At 31.6% G+C, this 18,404-nt stretch overlaps 3 protein-coding genes across 4 annotated transcripts; all 3 read right to left on the bottom strand.

Moving 5' to 3' along the window:
• Positions 1-7,006: 7,006 nt before the first annotated feature.
• On the bottom strand, positions 7,007-8,273 carry LOC108983257 (protein E6-like). The gene has a single exon (XM_018954842.2). It carries the CDS (start codon positions 8,093-8,095, stop codon positions 7,307-7,309), a length of 789 nt encoding a protein of 262 aa, XP_018810387.1. The 5' UTR covers positions 8,096-8,273; the 3' UTR covers positions 7,007-7,306.
• A 3,991-nt stretch (positions 8,274-12,264) lies between these two features.
• On the bottom strand, positions 12,265-13,019 carry LOC108983253. Its single transcript, XM_018954834.2, has one exon. The coding sequence runs from the start codon at positions 12,829-12,831 to the stop codon at positions 12,364-12,366; it is 468 nt and encodes a 155-aa protein (XP_018810379.1). The 5' UTR covers positions 12,832-13,019; the 3' UTR covers positions 12,265-12,363.
• A 268-nt stretch (positions 13,020-13,287) lies between these two features.
• Positions 13,288-17,555, bottom strand: LOC108983252. Of its 2 annotated transcripts, none has more exons than XM_035689047.1 (9): positions 17,211-17,555; positions 16,909-17,036; positions 16,779-16,826; positions 16,519-16,632; positions 15,609-15,677; positions 15,427-15,471; positions 15,064-15,219; positions 13,888-13,968; positions 13,288-13,760 (listed from the first exon to the last, which is right to left on the bottom strand). In XM_035689047.1, exons 1-9 carry the CDS (start codon positions 17,527-17,529, stop codon positions 13,695-13,697), a joined length of 1,026 nt encoding a protein of 341 aa, XP_035544940.1. In that variant the 5' UTR covers positions 17,530-17,555; the 3' UTR covers positions 13,288-13,694. The 2 variants fall into 2 exon arrangements, with proteins under 2 accessions (XP_035544940.1, XP_018810377.1); XM_018954832.2 differs by having other exon boundaries at positions 17,198-17,468.
• Between the last annotated feature and the right edge of the window lie 849 nt (positions 17,556-18,404).

The raw sequence follows: 18,404 nt of genomic DNA, 5'->3' as shown, positions 1-18,404 counted from the left end.
ATTACATTTAAATGATGTCCGGACTCCAAAGTCCAAACTGGCTGAAAACACTAGGCCGGCCACATTCGTTGTCTCTTTCTTTCTTTTACAGCCAATAACAAAGATTTTTCAAGTTGTTATTTATTTAAGAGTTGTGTGTTTCTTTATGGTGAAATACTTGAGATATAAAAGAATTACACAATAATATATTTATAAATTGATGTGATTTGATGTGGTATATCAGATTCTAAAATTACTTTTATTATAAAGTAGATCTAAAGGATCCTATAAAATCATATCAATTTATAGATTTATTTTATGTAATCTCTTTATATATATAACAGTTCTATTCTTTATGTGGAGTGGCTGCAAATTCATTGGGCTTGAACCATCACAATGCATGGCCGGGCTATTTTTGGTGTGAATCTGGGCAATCTATACCAATTATGATGCAGACGCTGTTACGGGCCTTTATCGTTATTTCAAATCCATTGAACTGTTTCAAGACCCGTGGAGCTCAACCTTGAGACCATTCGAGCAAAAAGCTGGCAGAAAAAGCAAAATGAAGGAAGATCTGGAATTTAGTCTGCTCCTTGTGAATGTACAACATTTTAGGTTAGAGATTTTCTCTTGCATGCTGAGTTGCGTGTTTATGTAAAAAAATTGCAACTTGGGTGCGCCCTCGCTAGTAAAGGGGCTCTTCAATCATGGGTCAAGGCTCAAGCTCCATTGGCTTGGGCTCCAATTAATGTTCAAGTTCAAGGGGCGACTCCTTATTTTAGAAGATGATATAACGTTATGTTTGATTCTTGAATTAAACTCAATTCATCTCAAACCAATTATTAATAAGACCTTAAGTTTCTTGAAGAGACAAACTTCGCGGCAGAGCCCATGCATTTATGATCATAACCTCTTCAACCACCCCGCTTAAAAAAACCTTGTTTAGGTGGTGGTAATGGGAGTCCACTTCTGGAGAGTTCAAGGTTAATTTGTTGAGCACTGATCAGTGGTTAAAGGTAGCCACCACCCAACTGTTTGGCATGCTGCATTTCATTATCAATAATGCTTTATTAATTTGAATCCAATAAATCATCAATCAAATTTATTTTCCATGCATGTGCTGCTATCGTTAGCAATGGGTAGGCACACACTGTGTGCAGATTGATAGATTAAGATTCTCTATAGTATTTATTTATTTATTTATTTAAACACTTTTTATAATTTGAAAAGAGATAAATACAATTTGTTAACCTCACAATACTAAATTTTACTAATAGACAATATATTCCCTCGATCTCAATTCATGTCATGTCATGTCATGTCATCATTATAATTTGTTTAAAATTTTACTTAAAATAAAATAAATAATTTAATTTTTTTAAATAAATGAGACCTTAATTTAAAAAAAAAAAAAATTGGATCTAGACATATGATGAATGAAAAGTGATTTTAGGTGATGTGGGGGAACAGAAGTAGGTGTGGGTGTGATTATGTGATGGCCACTTTTCCTTGTATTTGCCATACAATCCCCCAGCAAAACCTTCAAAAGTAGCACTTCAGCAATTATATCCCATTACTGTATTCTGCTACCCCTAGTGAAATGTGGACCCAATCTCATGTCCACCCACACACACGTATATTTAATACAATCGTGCTAACGTGAGGTACCTCTCTACTAGGAGATGGTACGTACTATGATTTAATTACAATAAAGTTATCAGTATTATTTATTAAAATTTGATGGCAATTGATTCGTTAGAGTATTTACAATAGTCTTTTATCTTATCTCTTAAAATATATTATCAATATTTATTTTTTCTATTTTATATATTAACTTTTATAATATATCATATATATAAATTATTTCAACTTATCTATTTTTTCTTTATATTATTTAAATAATATTTTTTATTATTTTTAAACATTTCATTTCTACCAATAAATTTGTAATATCCATATATTTTTTTATATTTATAATATATTATTATATATAATATAATATAATTAAGTCCTATACACACAAAATAAAAATATATAAGCTAAATAAAAATTAAAAAGAAAATCAAAGTACGAAGAAATTAGATAAATAATATTTTCAAGATATTTTTTCAAAAAAAAAACAAAATATATGTGTTTTAAATGATAATAATAAAAAAAAAATTGTATTGAAATGTAAAAGTAAATGAAAATGATGGAGTAAATTAAATATAAAAATTTAAAAAATTGCCTGAAAGATGAACAGTATCACTACATGTAGCGAGTTATTGTAGCAATTTATATTTTACATGCTCTTTTATATAATCGGATGAAATTTATTTTATAAACAATTCTTTAAATAAGTTATATTTTTTATATTATACATAAATCAATATTTTTATATTTATTTTATAGTAAAAATAATTTTATAATTTAATATATCTAATTAAATCACGTCATTAAAGTGTTTTTTTTTTTTTTTTTAGTTATGCTGCGACGGGGGCTGAGAATTACAGACAAAGTGCTGTAATTCAAAGATGGAAAGAGGGCGCTGCACGGACCACAATGAGCAATATTGTGGCTATGAAAATTGACGGGATCAGCATTCAGCGATATAACACCGAGAAATTGTAATCCAGAAACACGTGGAAGACAATCCAAGTCGGCAAAGTGCCATGATGGGTCACTTTCAACATTTATGGTACCATTGCCAATATATATAGGTATAAGTTTTAAATGTATAAATTTTTTATAAAACTATAGATCTGATTAAGAAAAAAATAAATTTTTTATATTTATTTTAAGGTGAAATCTAATTTTTTATCAAATATTTGCAAGATATTTGATGTTTGTATATATTATTACTTTTTATTTATTTACGAAGGTCAATGCCTCTAGTTCCTACTCCCTACCCAATCCTAGTGCCAGTAGGTTACCAACCATTAACCAGGCCATTGAATTAGCTAGCTAGTGGCCGGAAAGGGGAGGCCGGTGAGTAGCTAGGGAGAGTAGGAGAAAAGAGAAATTTTATTTACAGTCTTCATTTAGAGACTGCATGTGTAGGCTCTTTATTAAATGAGAAAAATCATCATTTCATGAGAGATAGTTTTGTAATTTTAAAAAAATTTAAAAATAAAATTACCTAAACTTGTATTGCAGTCTCTAAATGGAGACTGTATCTAACATTGCTCAGGAAAAAATGGGTGGACGATCGATGGACGGAGCATTTTAGATTGGGTTCTATGGGTACGTAGGATGTCAACAAGTGGGAATAGGGTTTTAAATGGGTGTAAGCTGTAAATGATATCATGCAAAGGAATCAATATCACTTGGATCAAGATAAATATATATATATATATATATATATATTTATACACATAAAGATTTCGCGATATTTGGATAAGGATTTAAATTGTATTTATCTATTATAAAATATAGTGTATTTTTATCATTTTACTTGTCAATTATTTTTTTATGAAATGATTGAGATATTTCATGTTTTTGTAGTAAGATAAAAATTTTTGGTTTTAGATCAAAGTTTAAAATATTATTTTTTCATATTATTATTTTTTTAGAATTTGAAAAGGTTGTAATAATAAGATGAGATGAAAATTTTATGTCTCATCCCACTTACCAAACCAATCCGAATCAATACTATCAAATTCAAGTGGACTATAGATGATCTTATTCCATAACTTTTATAACCGCATGCACGAATTTCTTGGACAATATTAAATTGTTTAGTATTACTACTATGCCACCCAAATTTACCTGCTTGGCATGCCCTTAGTATAAATTACACTTATTTTTTTGATTTTTGTTTTATAATTTTTTTAAAACATCTTTAAACATTAAAAAAATATATCAATATACTAATAAGTACTTCCTTAACAATTAAGTAATTTTTAAAAAATAAAATAAAATACATGAATTGTTAAATTGAGGGAACAAACTTAGGCAATATAGTATCATTTTCCTAAATTTTTAATAAATATTATAAAATTCATTATATATGTCTAACTATCAGCTCCCTACTAAAATTCAAATCTAGGTTGAAAGAGAAATAAGGAGATCAATTGATTGTGGAGATTAAGATGGGTTCTAATTAAGGTTTATCAAATTTTCCACTTTATATTAAAAAGAAAAAAGAAATACAACTATGGTACCAATTTAACGTAATCTAAATCTATCTTAATGGTTTGGGAACTTTCAACTCCACATATAAAGAAAATTACTATTTTTAAAAAATTATAAACAAAATTTAAAATTAAAAGATATTTAGAGAATGAGATGAGATGATAAATATGTAAATAGTAGTAAAATTATTTGTCAATAGTAATGAAATGGTTTGAGTTAAAATGTTTTATAGAGTTTTGAGAATGAAAAGAGAAAACGTTGAATAAAAATATTGTTAGAATATAATTTATATTTTAAAATTTGAAAAATGTGTATTATTTTTTGTATTTTACTTAGAAGTTTGAAAAAATTGTAATGATTAGATGAAAAAATTGAAGATTTCATAAAATTGAAAAGTGTTTGGGAAGGAAATCATGAGAGATTTTAATTAGATGAAATGAGATGAGATAATTTATATTTCTAAACAAGCTCTTATAGGATCTATAATATTATTATTTATGTAAATTCTTCTTATAAGAACTAATAATATAGATAGACTCATTTATTTGTCTACTTTCCTTGCGCTAGCTAGCTCTGAGTTCTATAATTGAAACAAACAAACACTTCAAAAATCTTTGACTCCATATATGATGTCGGTCTATACTATGAGCTTTTTCGACCTCATGTCTTTGATTTTTTTTTTTTTTTTTTTGACATTTAATAGAGCAAGCAGATGAAGCTACCTCAAATGGGCCAGCGACATAATAAATACGTTGTCTTCTTATGTCATTGAGGCGTCCTTTGTGATGTATCATTTATCACAACAGTGCATGCAAAAAGAAATAGATATATAGAGCTTGTCTTCCGAAGTTATAAATCCAAAATTACTAAAAAAAAAAAAAAAAAAAAAAGCTATCTCAAGTCTCAACCCGTCGCCCCTTTCTTAATATAATTCTAATTAAATTACACAAGATTTTTGTAAAATTATGGGTCCTATCAAGAAAAAAGTAATTTTTTTTTTACATTTTTTTATATTTTGATTTACTTTTTTATAAAAAATTTATGCAAATTTTTAAATTTAAAAATTGTATATATCATTTTTTTTAATTTTTAAACATACCTAAAAATATACGTAATTAAGAAACTAATATTTCGAGAAATAAAATAATTTAGGACTACTTTCCACCTCTATCCTTTTAATGCAGCAGATGGTACTGTTTCCTTTTTTATACTCTTCGGTCTCCTTATCTTATCTTTATCTTTTTCTCGTTATTTCCCATTTACGTATCTTTGAATATTATTACGTGACTAACGGGATAACGGACAGCAATGCGCCATGACATGCAATATGCTAATTAATTAAGGATAATTAATCTGGATTAAGGAAATCCCATATATAATTGCATGTGCTGTAGTTAAGTTAATCGTGAATGCATTCTCCGGCCCCTTACTACTGTCTCCTCGATCGACCATGAAAATTTATTACAAGAAAAATAGATTTTTGTGACTATTTAATTGCGGCGAAAAAATTATTTATGATAAAAACAAATTCATTTTAACTGTAAATAATCATTTTGCTAAAATTAACTGGTCACAAATAAACAATTTTCTTGCAGTGGAATTACTCTAATTGGTCTCATCTCTTATGCATGGTGCATGCAATATCTATCTCCATGCATGGATGCCTCGTGACCACAATGGTAATTGGCTTCATCAGCTGGCGCGCTTGAATTCCTGTCCTTTTGATGGGTGATATTTGAGTTAATTTGTATTGTAGGGCCCCCACAAAGTATTAAGAAACTAGCAACCCTCGTAATTTCGCTCACATTTCGGCCTGAAATTGAACTCTTAATATATATTTGTGTTTTGATTAATGGTGCATGATTGCGGTGTAAAATAATCAAATATAGTTTATAGTTTTAGGATTAATAGCTTATAATTACTGAATTAAAAAATTTTACTATTAAAAAATTATTTACTGTTTAGTAACTATATGTTTAAAATACTTTTATTTGGAAACAAATAAAAAAAGTGTTTTCTCAGAGATAATGATTATTTGAATTTTTAAAAATTATGATTATATTCTTGAAAGTTTGAAAGTTGTAATTATCTAAAGTTGTGTGGGTATTTTAGTCCATTGACAATCTTTTTTAAATTCGAATTACGTTCTGCTTTATCCGAAAAAGCACGTTTCAGGAAAATTATAATTTTTCTCAAATAACTTATTTGAGATTAAAAATGGTTTAATAGGTAACTCTCAAACAACTGAATTTTTCATTTAAATATTTTTAAAACTATTTAGGCACTTCTTTAGATTTTTACCGCAACCCCCATAAGCTGTAGGATGGAGAGGAATGTGCATGAGAGCATTCATATTTGGTTCCCTATAAAATTTCCTATAATTTAGTTAAAAAGTACATTTCTTAAAATTTTTCTTTAAATTTTACTCATCTTTAAAAAACTTTTTACATCTCATTCCCTATCAATTCCCTATTCTATTAAAATAATATTTTTCTATTACTTTTTTCTCTTACTTCCATTTACAAATTTAACTACTCAATATTTTTTCTTATGTTTTAAATTATTACTCTAGTGAATATTTTAAATAAAAATAAAAATTATTTTTAATATTTTTAAAATTATTATTTTTTTATATTTTCATAGTTATTTAAATTATTTTTAAAACTATTATTTAAAACTATAACAAATATGAATATGAAAGAAAGTGTAGATGATTGGAAGAATAATTAATTTAATTAAAATTAATAAAATATTGATAAAAGTGATTTATACTACTATTCATTTCCTAAATCTTTTTTCTAAAATAAAGATTCGGATGGAGAGAGGTTTTGGGAGTATTTCTTAAATTTTTCTTCAAATTATAGGAAAAAAGTGTTTATGAACAACCTAATAGAAATGCTTTGGGATAGGCAACTATTGCAATTAATATACATTTTTATTGATTATGTCTTCATAAAGAAAAGCAAAATTATGCTTTCATACTTTTAGCTTTTCAAAGCATGAAGAAGACTATGCAAACTCAGAAACAAGGTAACATGAATAAGATCAAACACTGCATAAATTAACCTATATATATTTAGTATTTTTCTACTTAATCTCCCCAAACAAACAGTACTGAATTAAGTAGCTAGTATCAAACACAAGACCCCTGAAGATGCTTTGAACCAATCTCGTTCTTTGAACTCTATTAATATTGTCACGATAAGCATATTGATCAAGGCACGAACTCGTCTTGTTCCTGCTGGAACTCTTCCTCATTTTGGTACCCTTCCATGGAGTGCTTATTGTGTTCGAAGGAGTTCTCATTGTTGCCATGATAATTATAACCCTTATTACCGTACCAAATCCTCGAGTTCACACCTGATCTTGAGTTCCCATACTGATTTGGATTGTAATTCTCGCTGTTGATGTCGTAATAATACTTGCCATTCTCCAGAAACCTCGTGTCGCTCATTCCTTGCTTCTCAACATTGTAGTACTGGTTGGCACCATTGTAGTAGTTGTTCTGGTTGGCCGTGGAGGGGTACCGGCCTCTCTCTGTCAGCCTCGTGTCAAACAGACCATTTTGGTTGGCCTCGTAGCTGTTCTTGCTGTTGTAGTAATTATTATAGTTCCTCTGGTTGTTGTCGTAACTGTTGTCGTTGGTGTCGAGGTACTTGTTTAAGGATTCGTCATCTTCAAACTCCGTTTGGAATGGGACATTGGTGGGGTTGGTGGTGTAGGGGGCGCCGTTGACATTGGTTAGGGTGGTGGCGGGAGGCAGCCGGTTGGACTCATGGCCGTACAGTCCATAGCTGCCTTGGGTACTGCTCTCTGGAGTGAATGTTGGCTCTTGCTCTTGTTTGCTCAGAGTTTCTTCTTTGTTGGGTATGACTGTTGTCTCTTGGGCATTGGTGTTGACACTAGGGACTTTGCTGAAAAACTGGCTTTCTCTAGCATGAATTTGCATGGAGAAGAAGAGGCATAGGAGGAAGAGAAAAGAGATGTCTTTTGCAGGAGCCATAGATAGCAAGAGGAAGATAAAGATAATGTTGTATCTATTGATTAAGGATTGTATAGTGAGCTAGTGAGGCTTGTCAAGGTCCAATATATAGAGAACTGATCTCTCTCTCTCTCTCTCTCTCTCTCTCTCTCTCTATCCAGTTGTTTCCACTGGTTAGGTGCAAATGGTTGTAAGGATTGCGATGGTCCCTTGAATGGGTGAGCATTAACAAAGAGCTCTTTCCTTTCTACCGACTGTCTCAGAACATCAGATTAAAAAATAAAAATAACATTTCTTTTGGCAGAACTTTAATGTATTGCATTATTTTTTTTACTGTTCTGAACCTATATATGTACTCCATTATGGCATCAACATAATTATGTGCAAAATCTTTTTACTCAGAGATTCGCTCATGCGTAGCCGATTAATTTAATAGGCACAGCTATAACTATTTAATCGGCTTGATCTTGATATATTATTTGGTTTCTTCCAAGCAAACAAACATTAAATGAGTTAAAACAACTCATTACTCTCATTTTTTATGTTACTTAATGGAGTTGGATGGTTGCTATATATGAATTAAAAAGGGATCGGGAAGCAAATATCACTCAATGCAGTTGCTGTATCTGTATGGACTGCAATTTATGCAGACTTCAATGAGAAGCACACACAGACATGGTACGTTTAAAATAAATAATAAAATTTACCTCTTTCTATCAGTTTAAACTTTTAGAAAAAATAATGATTTCACATAATATCATAACAGAGGTCTTGAGTTTGAATCATGACTCTACACTTTGTCCCATTTAATTAAAGAGTAATGCTAGTTGCAGCTATGAGTGCGTAAGTACCGTACAGTCGCTTTGAAAAAGAAAGAGGTCCACTATTAAAAAATTAAAATTTTTTCATGTAGATCCCATATATACTCACTTTTTTCAAAGTGATTGAGCGACACTTGCGCACTTACAACTGCAACTATCACTTCTGTTAATTAAATATTCCACGTATTGGATCACCTATTAAGGGAGAGTCTAGCCCACACGTGAGGGCAGTGTTAAGATATAAAATAAATAATAAAATTTACCTCTTTCCATCAGGTTAAATTTTTAGAAAAAGTGATAATTTCACATTTACGCATGCACTTATTATAATTAAGGTGCATATTATATAGACTGTATCCCATTATTTTATTCGAAAAACTCTCATTTATGAGGAAGAAAAAAATGTGATTACTCTTAGCTAGAGCCCTTAAGTGACAGAAATTTACAGAGAAAACAATGGGAATTAGGCAGAGAGTAATAATGGGTAGATTGTGGAGTGGGTGGGACATGCAAATAATGGTATTTAGTGCACGCAGCATGTGGCCGTCTGTCTATGTAGAATAATAGCAAGGATGGTGCAAAGGACTCGCCTAATCCTTAGGAACGATGGCCCCCCCCACTCCCACCCTCACATAAAACACATGAACTCTTAATTGTATGGGACCCAAACCCACAGGCCTATTTCTTGGCTCCTGCTTGCTCATTTGGTTGTAGTTGCTGCTGTTCTAATTAAGTTTTGCATTTATGTTTGTGATTGGTCACGATGCATGGATATTTTGTTTGTAATCATTCATGAAAAGATAATACACGCAAAAAAAAAAAAAAACATGGAGATGAGAATGCAGTAGCTCATTTGCTGATCATGACTAGGCATGCATGCTCGCTCAACTTGTCGATCGATCGATGAGATATTGCTCTGATCTGGTGGCATGCATTTTGCCCCCATAAACGATCAAAAAATATTTAATTCCATGTCGATTTCTCAACAAGAAAACTTGAGAGATTTTCTATTTTTTTTTTTTAAATCAATCTATAAAAGTGTTGTCAAAATATCTTATGATCTACTATATTCCCTATCTCAAACAAACAAAGTCAGTCAAAAAGCCTCAAAAGCTATAGCTAGCTAGCTAAGCCATGTTGAATTCAAATATTCTTAATTTCGAGAATTCTAAAATTCTATAAAAACTACGAAATTGATCATCGATGAGCTAAAAAAAAAGAAAAAGTAAAGAGGAGAGAGAGAGAATTAAAGTTAAGCTTATTCAGAATAGGGTATGCTTTTTGAATCAGTTTTATAAAATTAAATTTATTTTTAATTAAATTACATGATTTATTGATTGATTGATTTTTTTTTTTGTTAGATTATACAAAAAAGTTATGTTTTGAGATTTTTAATCCAGATTCAAATAACAAAAAAAGAAAAAAATAATTAGATAAAAAAAAATAATAAAGAAGGTGTAAGTATATTATTACTTTCAGAATAATTACAAGAAAGCCTGACTACTGTTAAACCGTTGAAAGGTGTAAAAGAAACTTCTGTGGATGCCTTAGTGCATTTACCACCTGTCCACCTAAAACTTAACTACCAATTACACCCATAAAAAGAGATGGAACCAGAAAGTAAATATGAACATGAATATCAAACATATTGAGCTAGCTTTGGTTTTCCTAAATCCTAAAGCAAAATTAAGCTTATTATTACTACGTACGGACATGCACGAGTACTAGTCCAAGGTAGTAGAACCCTAGGAAAAAAAAAAAAAAAACAAAGGGAATGAGAGTGGTTCCCCAAAGGAAAACATGCAATTTCGCTTTAATTTTATCGATCATTAGACAAGTAGGATTTGACCACTGTATGCCCAAAATAGATTTTAAGATATAATCAAATTAAGAGAGAATTTAAAAAGTTCATAAAAGAAACTGAGAGAAAATTCTTCCATTTTAATGATTCCGAATTATGACAATCCACTCTCTATGGTGAGTCCGTGTGTTTATAATATGTATTTAGTGATTTTTTTGACTAAGAATCTGTTTAAATAATGTAATTATATGTTATATTCACCTTTCATATATATATATATATATAGAAGAGCTAGGCACTTAAATGTTAGGACTATTTTTTAAGAAAGTTACAAAACACAAAATATTCTTCATTCGGAACTTAGGCTTCGTTTGTTTTCAGAGATGAGATGAGTTGAGATTAAAATTAAAAAGTCGAATAAAATCTTGTTAGAATATATTTTTTAATATTATTTTTATTTTGAGATTTAAAAAAGTTAAATTATTTATTTTATTTTGTGTGAGAATTTATAAAAATTATAATAATAAAATGAAAAGTTTTCAAAATTTTAAAAGCAAACCAAATGAATTACATAATCATTGTGCAGATCAATAGTTGTTTGAACCAAAAGAAGGGGTGAAAAAAGAAAGAGAAGATAAAACCATGTAGCAATCCTTAATTGTCAGCGTTTGTTTCCGACCAATCAGCAATATTCAACCTTCTGTTTTTTTTTTGCTTTTTGCTTTTTCTTTAGTTCAATCTTTCATTTTGTATTTTGAGGGATTAGTTTTGATTCTGTACTTCTGTCTAGAAACAAATAAAGTGAAAGGGAAATGATGAAAGGAAAAGAAGATAAAGGAGGCAAAGAACCAAGATAAAGTTGATTGTTTCATAGTATCCAAAGTCTTTATCTGTGAACTCCATATTATTTACCAGTTTACGTTTTCTTTTTGTTTTCTTTTTCTTCGATTATCTTGTGTTCCTGTTCCAAATTATAAGGGTTTTAAAGTGAAAAAAATCGATTGATCATTTTAATTTTTATTATTCTCTCATCATTTCATAATGTGATATTATATGATAGACTCACAAATAGAATATAATAAATAGTTTTCAATCATCTAATATCACATTATGAGATAATGAGAGAATAATAAAAATCGAAATGATGAGTAGCATTAAAGAGTTCCTAACTTGCTTACGATTTTTTTTTTTTAATAATGATATACATATAACATATTGTACAATATATTACACAACAATATTATAAAATGAGAATATTTTTATTAAATAATATTATTTTTATAAGATATTTTATAAAAATATTTCACATTTAAAATATAATTGTATAAAATATTGTGAATATTGTATGTAGATAAATCTCACTTCTTCGTTAACGACAACATATTATCTGGATATCTGGTTATAAATTCTTGCTTTCCGTCCTGAATTCTTTATAAAACTCAAGTTGCATGCCCTTCCCCACCATCGCGTACGCCACATGCTATTGGAGACAATCGACCCTCCCCCATTCTCATTGCATCTCGCTATCAGATTTGGACTTAACAGAAGAATTTGTGAACAAAATTATGGAAATTCGAAGCAACCATATGTGGCTGTACTTAATGCAAATAATCAATGAAGATTCTACGTTTACAAAAACCCATTTTAATATTTTGCTTAAAAAATTCTCAGGAATCTAAATCAGGAAAAGGGTTCCAAATCAAGAGAGCAAACAGCAAAAGATCTGGAACCAAAATAGGAATCAGCGGGTGAACATTACTTCCCATACGTTTCCTTGTCATCCTCTTCCTGACGTAATTCCTCCTTTGTTCTTCTCCCCACTGAGCTTCCTCCAGTCCCCTGGCAAGAATCAATGGTGGAGGCTGTTGGAATGGGCACTTGGATCTCCATGAGGTCTCAGGAAGCCCAAATCTGGAGACCCTTTTGAGGAAAAGAGCGAAAGCCCACCTTAGATGAAGAGGAGGGAAGGTCGAGGAGAACTTCTTGCAGAGAATTGGAGGATAGTCCCAGTTGAGGTAGCAAGGGATTTGGGTAGAAATGAAGAACTGAGAGTAGAGAGATGGTGTGGTTGTGGGGCTGGTTAGGATATGGGTCAAGGCTTGGAGTCTTTGCTCCCATGTTGTGTCTTCTTCCATTGATATGGATGGGCTATCTTCTCGCCATCTGAGAGTGCAACAAGATGAGGTTTAGAAATGGTCGGACCGTGAGGATAAGATAAATTGCTGAAAGGGCCGAAAGTTGAATATTTTTGCCAATTAACCACAGCAGAAATGCATAATCTCCTTCTTTATCTTAAACATTTTTCCTCTTTTGACCCAGTCGAAAGCGGCGGGCATGGGTGCGCAGCATTTTCATATATAAATGTCAAAGTTTTACCGAGGCATTTTAAGATTGAATGACAACGATGAGATCCAACATTTAGGGTTTTACAATTTTTTTCTGAAACACAGAAAATCAAACTTATCCCATCAGTTTTACTCCTTTTTCTTTTGTTTTGTTGAGAAGGATCAATTTTGCTTCGGCAATCCTAAAGCACAAGGGTATATTTTCTACTGAATTTAACAGTATTTCTGCAAAAATGCAGCAAAACATTAGTTCAAGCAGTTTCTTTAAGACCATCTGAGATCTGAATTACTGCCCACAAAACAGTAACAAGTTAAAGTTCATACGGCCAGTAGGTAATGGCATCGCTGTAAAACCCACTAACGAAGTGCAGTGTACATGTTTATTGAGCTAAAAAAAAGAGAGCTTCATTGAATATCCTTGGATACCATTTCTGGTGGAATCCAACTCGAATTATAAAGCTGCTGTACTTGTATTTCAGAATCATAAATCTGCAGCTGCTATCGAGATTCAGACAGTTACATCATCCGTCCTCATCAACGTAGCTTTCACTTCGGTCGGCAATTGTCAAAACAGAAACCAGGTATCTCCAAGAGCAGTAGTAATATTACAGGGATTAACCAAATTCTCCTCTTCAAGGCATGGAGTTCCCCAACTAACTGAACTGTGATGAGAGCAAAACCCAAGCCCCCATTATTGGGAAAGTAATTAGAGCAGAAGCCTGAAAATTTGCAAATTTGATTAAGAAAGGTAATAATATCACATGCAAAAACTAAGAATATGACTCGACTTCCATAAAGTTTCACGTTAAGAAAATTTTCAATATGGAGGAAGCAATAAAAACATACCAAAATGAAAACCACTTCACTGTTGGCAAGAGCTGCAGTGAATTCATTTCTTTCCATTTCTTGTTTGATGAATCCTTGCAACTGCAAAAGGAAATTATGAATTCATAATCCATCTCCACGATTATATATTTGCTTAAGCAATGATAACCTGTATACAGATGGCACAATGCCTGCTTTGTTGGCAAACAGAGTATTCTTATGCATTTAACATCATATATGTCTAATATTTATTCATATGTCATCAAATATATTTAATATTTGTGCAATCAATCGATTATTTATAAATATATATATATATATATATCTGTATATACTTGTACAAACAATGGATGCATTGTGAAAGAATGAAATCAAATGGGTACAATTTTGTCAGGTGTATAAGGCTTTGAAATGCCAGGAAAATGTTATGCCATACAGGTCCTCATAAGTCATATGCTGATTCATCTAGAGAGCAAAATATTTCTTCCTTTTTTCACGTACTGTATTCGTGTATTCATTTGCCTCGTACAGCTAGATTATGATTATTATTGATAACAAGATATTAAGACCCAACTCTGAATAAGATGACCCGAGGAAAAAAAAGGGAGAGTCCAAATAAGGTGAGGTAAAGGAAATAAGTTTAACTAAATGACAAGCAAACAAGCCAGTGTCCACTCTGTGGCGTGGGAATCTCAAATAATGAGGAATGCCTAATACATCAGTTTATGAAATCATGGTGTGTGCGAGCCAGCAGAATGAGATCAAATAGCACAGTACAAGGCTTAGCAATACATGATTTTAGCTTTTGGCCTAATCATGTTGCAGATTAGATCTGAAGTCCTATTGGAAAATACCTTCATCACAGGCTCTCTCTATGAACTTGTGCCGTGAAAGCCCATGGCTTAAGGGAAAATATAGGACAAACTTAGCAATCTTATGGCCACAGTTTCACAGAGCTGTACCACTTAGCATTGATTGGAATGAGACCTTCCTATTACCGTTAAAGTCAAGTAGTTTGGGCCTTGAGAGAATGGATAATTTTTCTTCATACTTTGCTTCAATGACAAGAATAATGCAGGACTTTGAGCTCATATATGGTAAACACTAACACATTTCATTTTATGGACTGCTTTGAAATATTATTATAAACTGAAATCTCTTTTGTGAACATTATGAAATATAAAACTTAGTACAGACCTGATGGTGATGCTTTTTAGCTGCTATGAATAGTCTTTTCAGCTGGCGCTTAGCTTGAGAGATATAAGAAGTCACGGTAGGCCCCTCACCAAATAAGTAAGGATCAAGCACTCCAAAAACCTTTTGATGATGATTACCAAAAATGTTCTTGATGAACTACAAGACACATAAAAAACTTAATTAAGACCAAGATGAGCAAAGATACAAGCAAATATAAGAAGCTCTTGAGGTTGCTGAAAATACTTGACGCATTATTGTATGAGTTGTATTTGAAGTTTCAGTCAAATCTCAAGCAATTTCAGAATATGAATACACTGACAAAGAGCAAAGTGTAAACTACCACTTAGAAATGTTCAACTTTACCTTCAAGAATGTGCATCTTGTAGCGCGAACTTGCCTTCGAGTCCTCTTTTAACACCCCCCCCCCCCCCAAAAAAAAAAAAAAAAAGACGTCAGGGATGAACAAAACTTTTCCATGTAAATTAGGCTTTTTGAAAAACTCATGACTTTATCCTATAAATAAATTCACTTTTGGTGGATTATACCTCCATGATTTGAAGAGCCTGCTCAAGCCGCTGAATTTGAATCCATTGCTCTGTAACAATGTCAGCCATCTAGAGCAAGTGCAATGAAATAATGAGCCAAAAATATTCAGAAAGAACAAGCAAAAGAGACCTGACAAACTTCACAGACAAGCACATATTTTTTTCTTCTTCAATGGACCTACAAAAGTCACTTAACATATTACCCCTGACAAAAATAAGAAAACAAATGCAGGGTTTGATATCTTCAGGAACTAGGAAATCAGTTCTCCACACTTCTCACCCATGCTTCTTTGAGTTGGTTCATTTATTATTTAGCACATAACATATCACTGCAACATAAACATCTTATACAATCAATTAAGGAAATCCTCAATCTTCCAATATTTATGCAGTATTGCCGATTTGCAACTTCAACACCCACACTCAACTCGTGGAAAAAAATATCAGTTAGCTAAAATGACATGATTGCAGAGTTGCCTCTTGTTTCTAATTTGAACAATCTTTCTTTCACTGCACAGTCCCGAAACCAGTTATGCAGTAGAAACTTTTTTTTAACAAATGCTAGTAATATACAACAGTAACAATTCGTTACTTGCTTTAACGAGCTCTGTGTCCTCAAGGAACTCTCTTTCTCCTATCACAAGCTGGCTAGCTCATTCATATGATTTACAAGTACTACTCCTATCCACTGAAAGACCTCCAATCAAGACAAACAGGATACCTTTCTGAAGCACTACTAGTGTGGAATCATTTTCAAGTAAACACAGTTCTTCATCACACCCCAAAACGTGAGCATAGTTGGATTAAAAGCATCAGCATAGCCATTCAAAGAAGAACAGATCGATGGGTTCAACTCATTCAGTTATGAAAACAAGAAAAATAAATAAATGGAACAAGTTGACGTACTGACATTTTCAACTTGTGAGGTAATCTTTTCCAGCCTCTCCTCAGCATCCCGTGCTTTAGACTCTAAATCATGAATATCAAAGTTGTTCTTTCTTGACACAGCCCAAAGACGCCGTACCTAATTGAATCCCCAAATCCACTTCTCGAATCAGTTGAATTTTCACATAAGCAACAGACCAACTCTGCTTTCTATTATAATATTTTTTTTCCTGAACAGAATTAAAATATAAAGGAAAATGCAAGTCAAACAAAAACAAATTAAACCTCGTTTTCTAGAGCAATGAGTCTCTCATCAGTCCGCGATGATTCCCCCTAAAATTTAAATTCGGCCCATAAATATGCGAAGTATAACGTTAAAACGACATAAGATTTATCTTCATGACGGAAAATGAACCTTTAAACCGTCGAGAGTAGACTGCAGAGAATGGATCCTACGTGACAAGTCTTCAATCACGTTCTCGCGGTTCTCAATGTAAAGGCTCTTCAGATTTAGGTTTTGCATGGAGTCTTCAAGAATCAATTCTGTTTTATTCGATTTCAATGGTCATAATAAGAGTAAGTAAGATTACATGTAATGCAAGTGCCTCCGCATGAAACAACTTAAGACCGTACAAGAAACATTAAGAAAATATGAAAATAATGATGATCTTCAAGTAGAAAGCAAAACGAAGTTAATTCGATACCTAATTGAGAGACCTTGAGTTTGAGGTCGCGCAATTCGCACATCAACTGGTGGGAGTGTGGGGCTGATGCTGAACAAGTGGTGGTATCGGAGAGAGCAAAGAGAGAGGGGAATAAGCCGGAAATTAGAAAAAGAAATGGAAGTAAATGAACCGCCATAGTTGCCCGCCTTGCTCAGCTCTGCGGAAATCCGATGTAGGCCGTCCGTCGGCCTCAGCGCTGACCTCTTTCCATCTCTCAGTCTCACTCTACTCGCGGATACTAGTGGCAGTGATGCCGTTAATCGGACGACGACGGCGTCGTTTTCCGGGTGATGTCGTGGTGACGACCACATAAAGTCTCTGCCTCTCTATCTTGGTAAGGCCAAGCTGTTTTTTTTTTTGTCCATTTTAATAGTTTTAGATTTTTTATGTAAAAAATTACGAATTTCCGGAAAAATTTTTAAAGGTATAACTTACTAGTTTTTTTTTTTTTTTTCTTTTCACAACCATTTCAAGTTTGGTTTCTTCAAAAATTTTAAATTTATTTCAATAAAAAAATCGTACTGTAATTAAATATAAGAATAAGAATACATTAATAAATATTTCACACAATAAATATAGAAAATTTATATTATAAAGTTGGTCTCTAGAACACACTTCATAAAGTATTTACATATTATAATTTAATTTTAGAAGATAAATTTTAAATTTTAAATATTATAAATAAGATCTTGCTCTTTTAAGTACGTGGATGATGTAATCTTTTAAATAATTTTTTAATTTGAATAATTGATATAGAAAGAGTAATGCTAAATAAGTCGATAATCCTAGAAAGTTATTGACTAGTGCAAGCCGTGTATATGCCTCGATCAAAGTAAAATGTTGCCATTTTTAGAGGTTAAACGGCGCCATTTTACTTCAAAATGGTTAGTCTTGGCGTCGTTTAAACCTTTCCATGTATGTTTGACAAATAGGATGAGATATAAAATTTTCATTTTATTTTTATAATTTTTTTAAATTTTTACATAAAATATAATAAATAATTTATTTTTTTAAATTTTAAAATAATAATAATATTAAAACTAAACATGAGAAATCTAACTTCTTTTTTATCACTCTGCACAGAAACCTTCCTCTCTTATTCAGCTTTTATTTTTGTCTCGGTTTTTGAGTGTTTTGACTTGGTTTTTATCACTCCTTTTTTCATCTCTTATTAATATGGAAAATT

The sequence above is a fragment of the Juglans regia genome, chromosome 4, assembly GCF_001411555.2.
Source record: "Juglans regia cultivar Chandler chromosome 4, Walnut 2.0, whole genome shotgun sequence".
Lineage (NCBI taxonomy): Eukaryota > Viridiplantae > Streptophyta > Magnoliopsida > Fagales > Juglandaceae > Juglans > Juglans regia.
This window is presented reverse-complemented; position numbering and strand designations above follow the sequence as displayed.

Excerpts from the sequence above, each read along its gene's own strand:
- LOC108983257 (XM_018954842.2), bottom strand. The coding sequence starts at position 8,095 with ATGGCTCCTGCAAAAGACATCTCTTTTCTCTTCCTCCTATGCCTCTTC.
- LOC108983253 (XM_018954834.2), bottom strand. The coding sequence starts at position 12,831 with ATGGAAGAAGACACAACATGGGAGCAAAGACTCCAAGCCTTGACCCAT.
- LOC108983252 (XM_035689047.1), bottom strand. The coding sequence starts at position 17,529 with ATGTGGTCGTCACCACGACATCACCCGGAAAACGACGCCGTCGTCGTC. Across the intron at positions 17,037-17,210 it reads TGCGCGACCTCAAACTCAAG|AATTGATTCTTGAAGACTCC; the intron begins GTCTCTCAATTA and ends CGAATAAAACAG. Across the intron at positions 16,827-16,908 it reads CTACTCTCGACGGTTTAAAG|GGGGAATCATCGCGGACTGA; the intron begins GTTCATTTTCCG and ends TTTAAATTTTAG.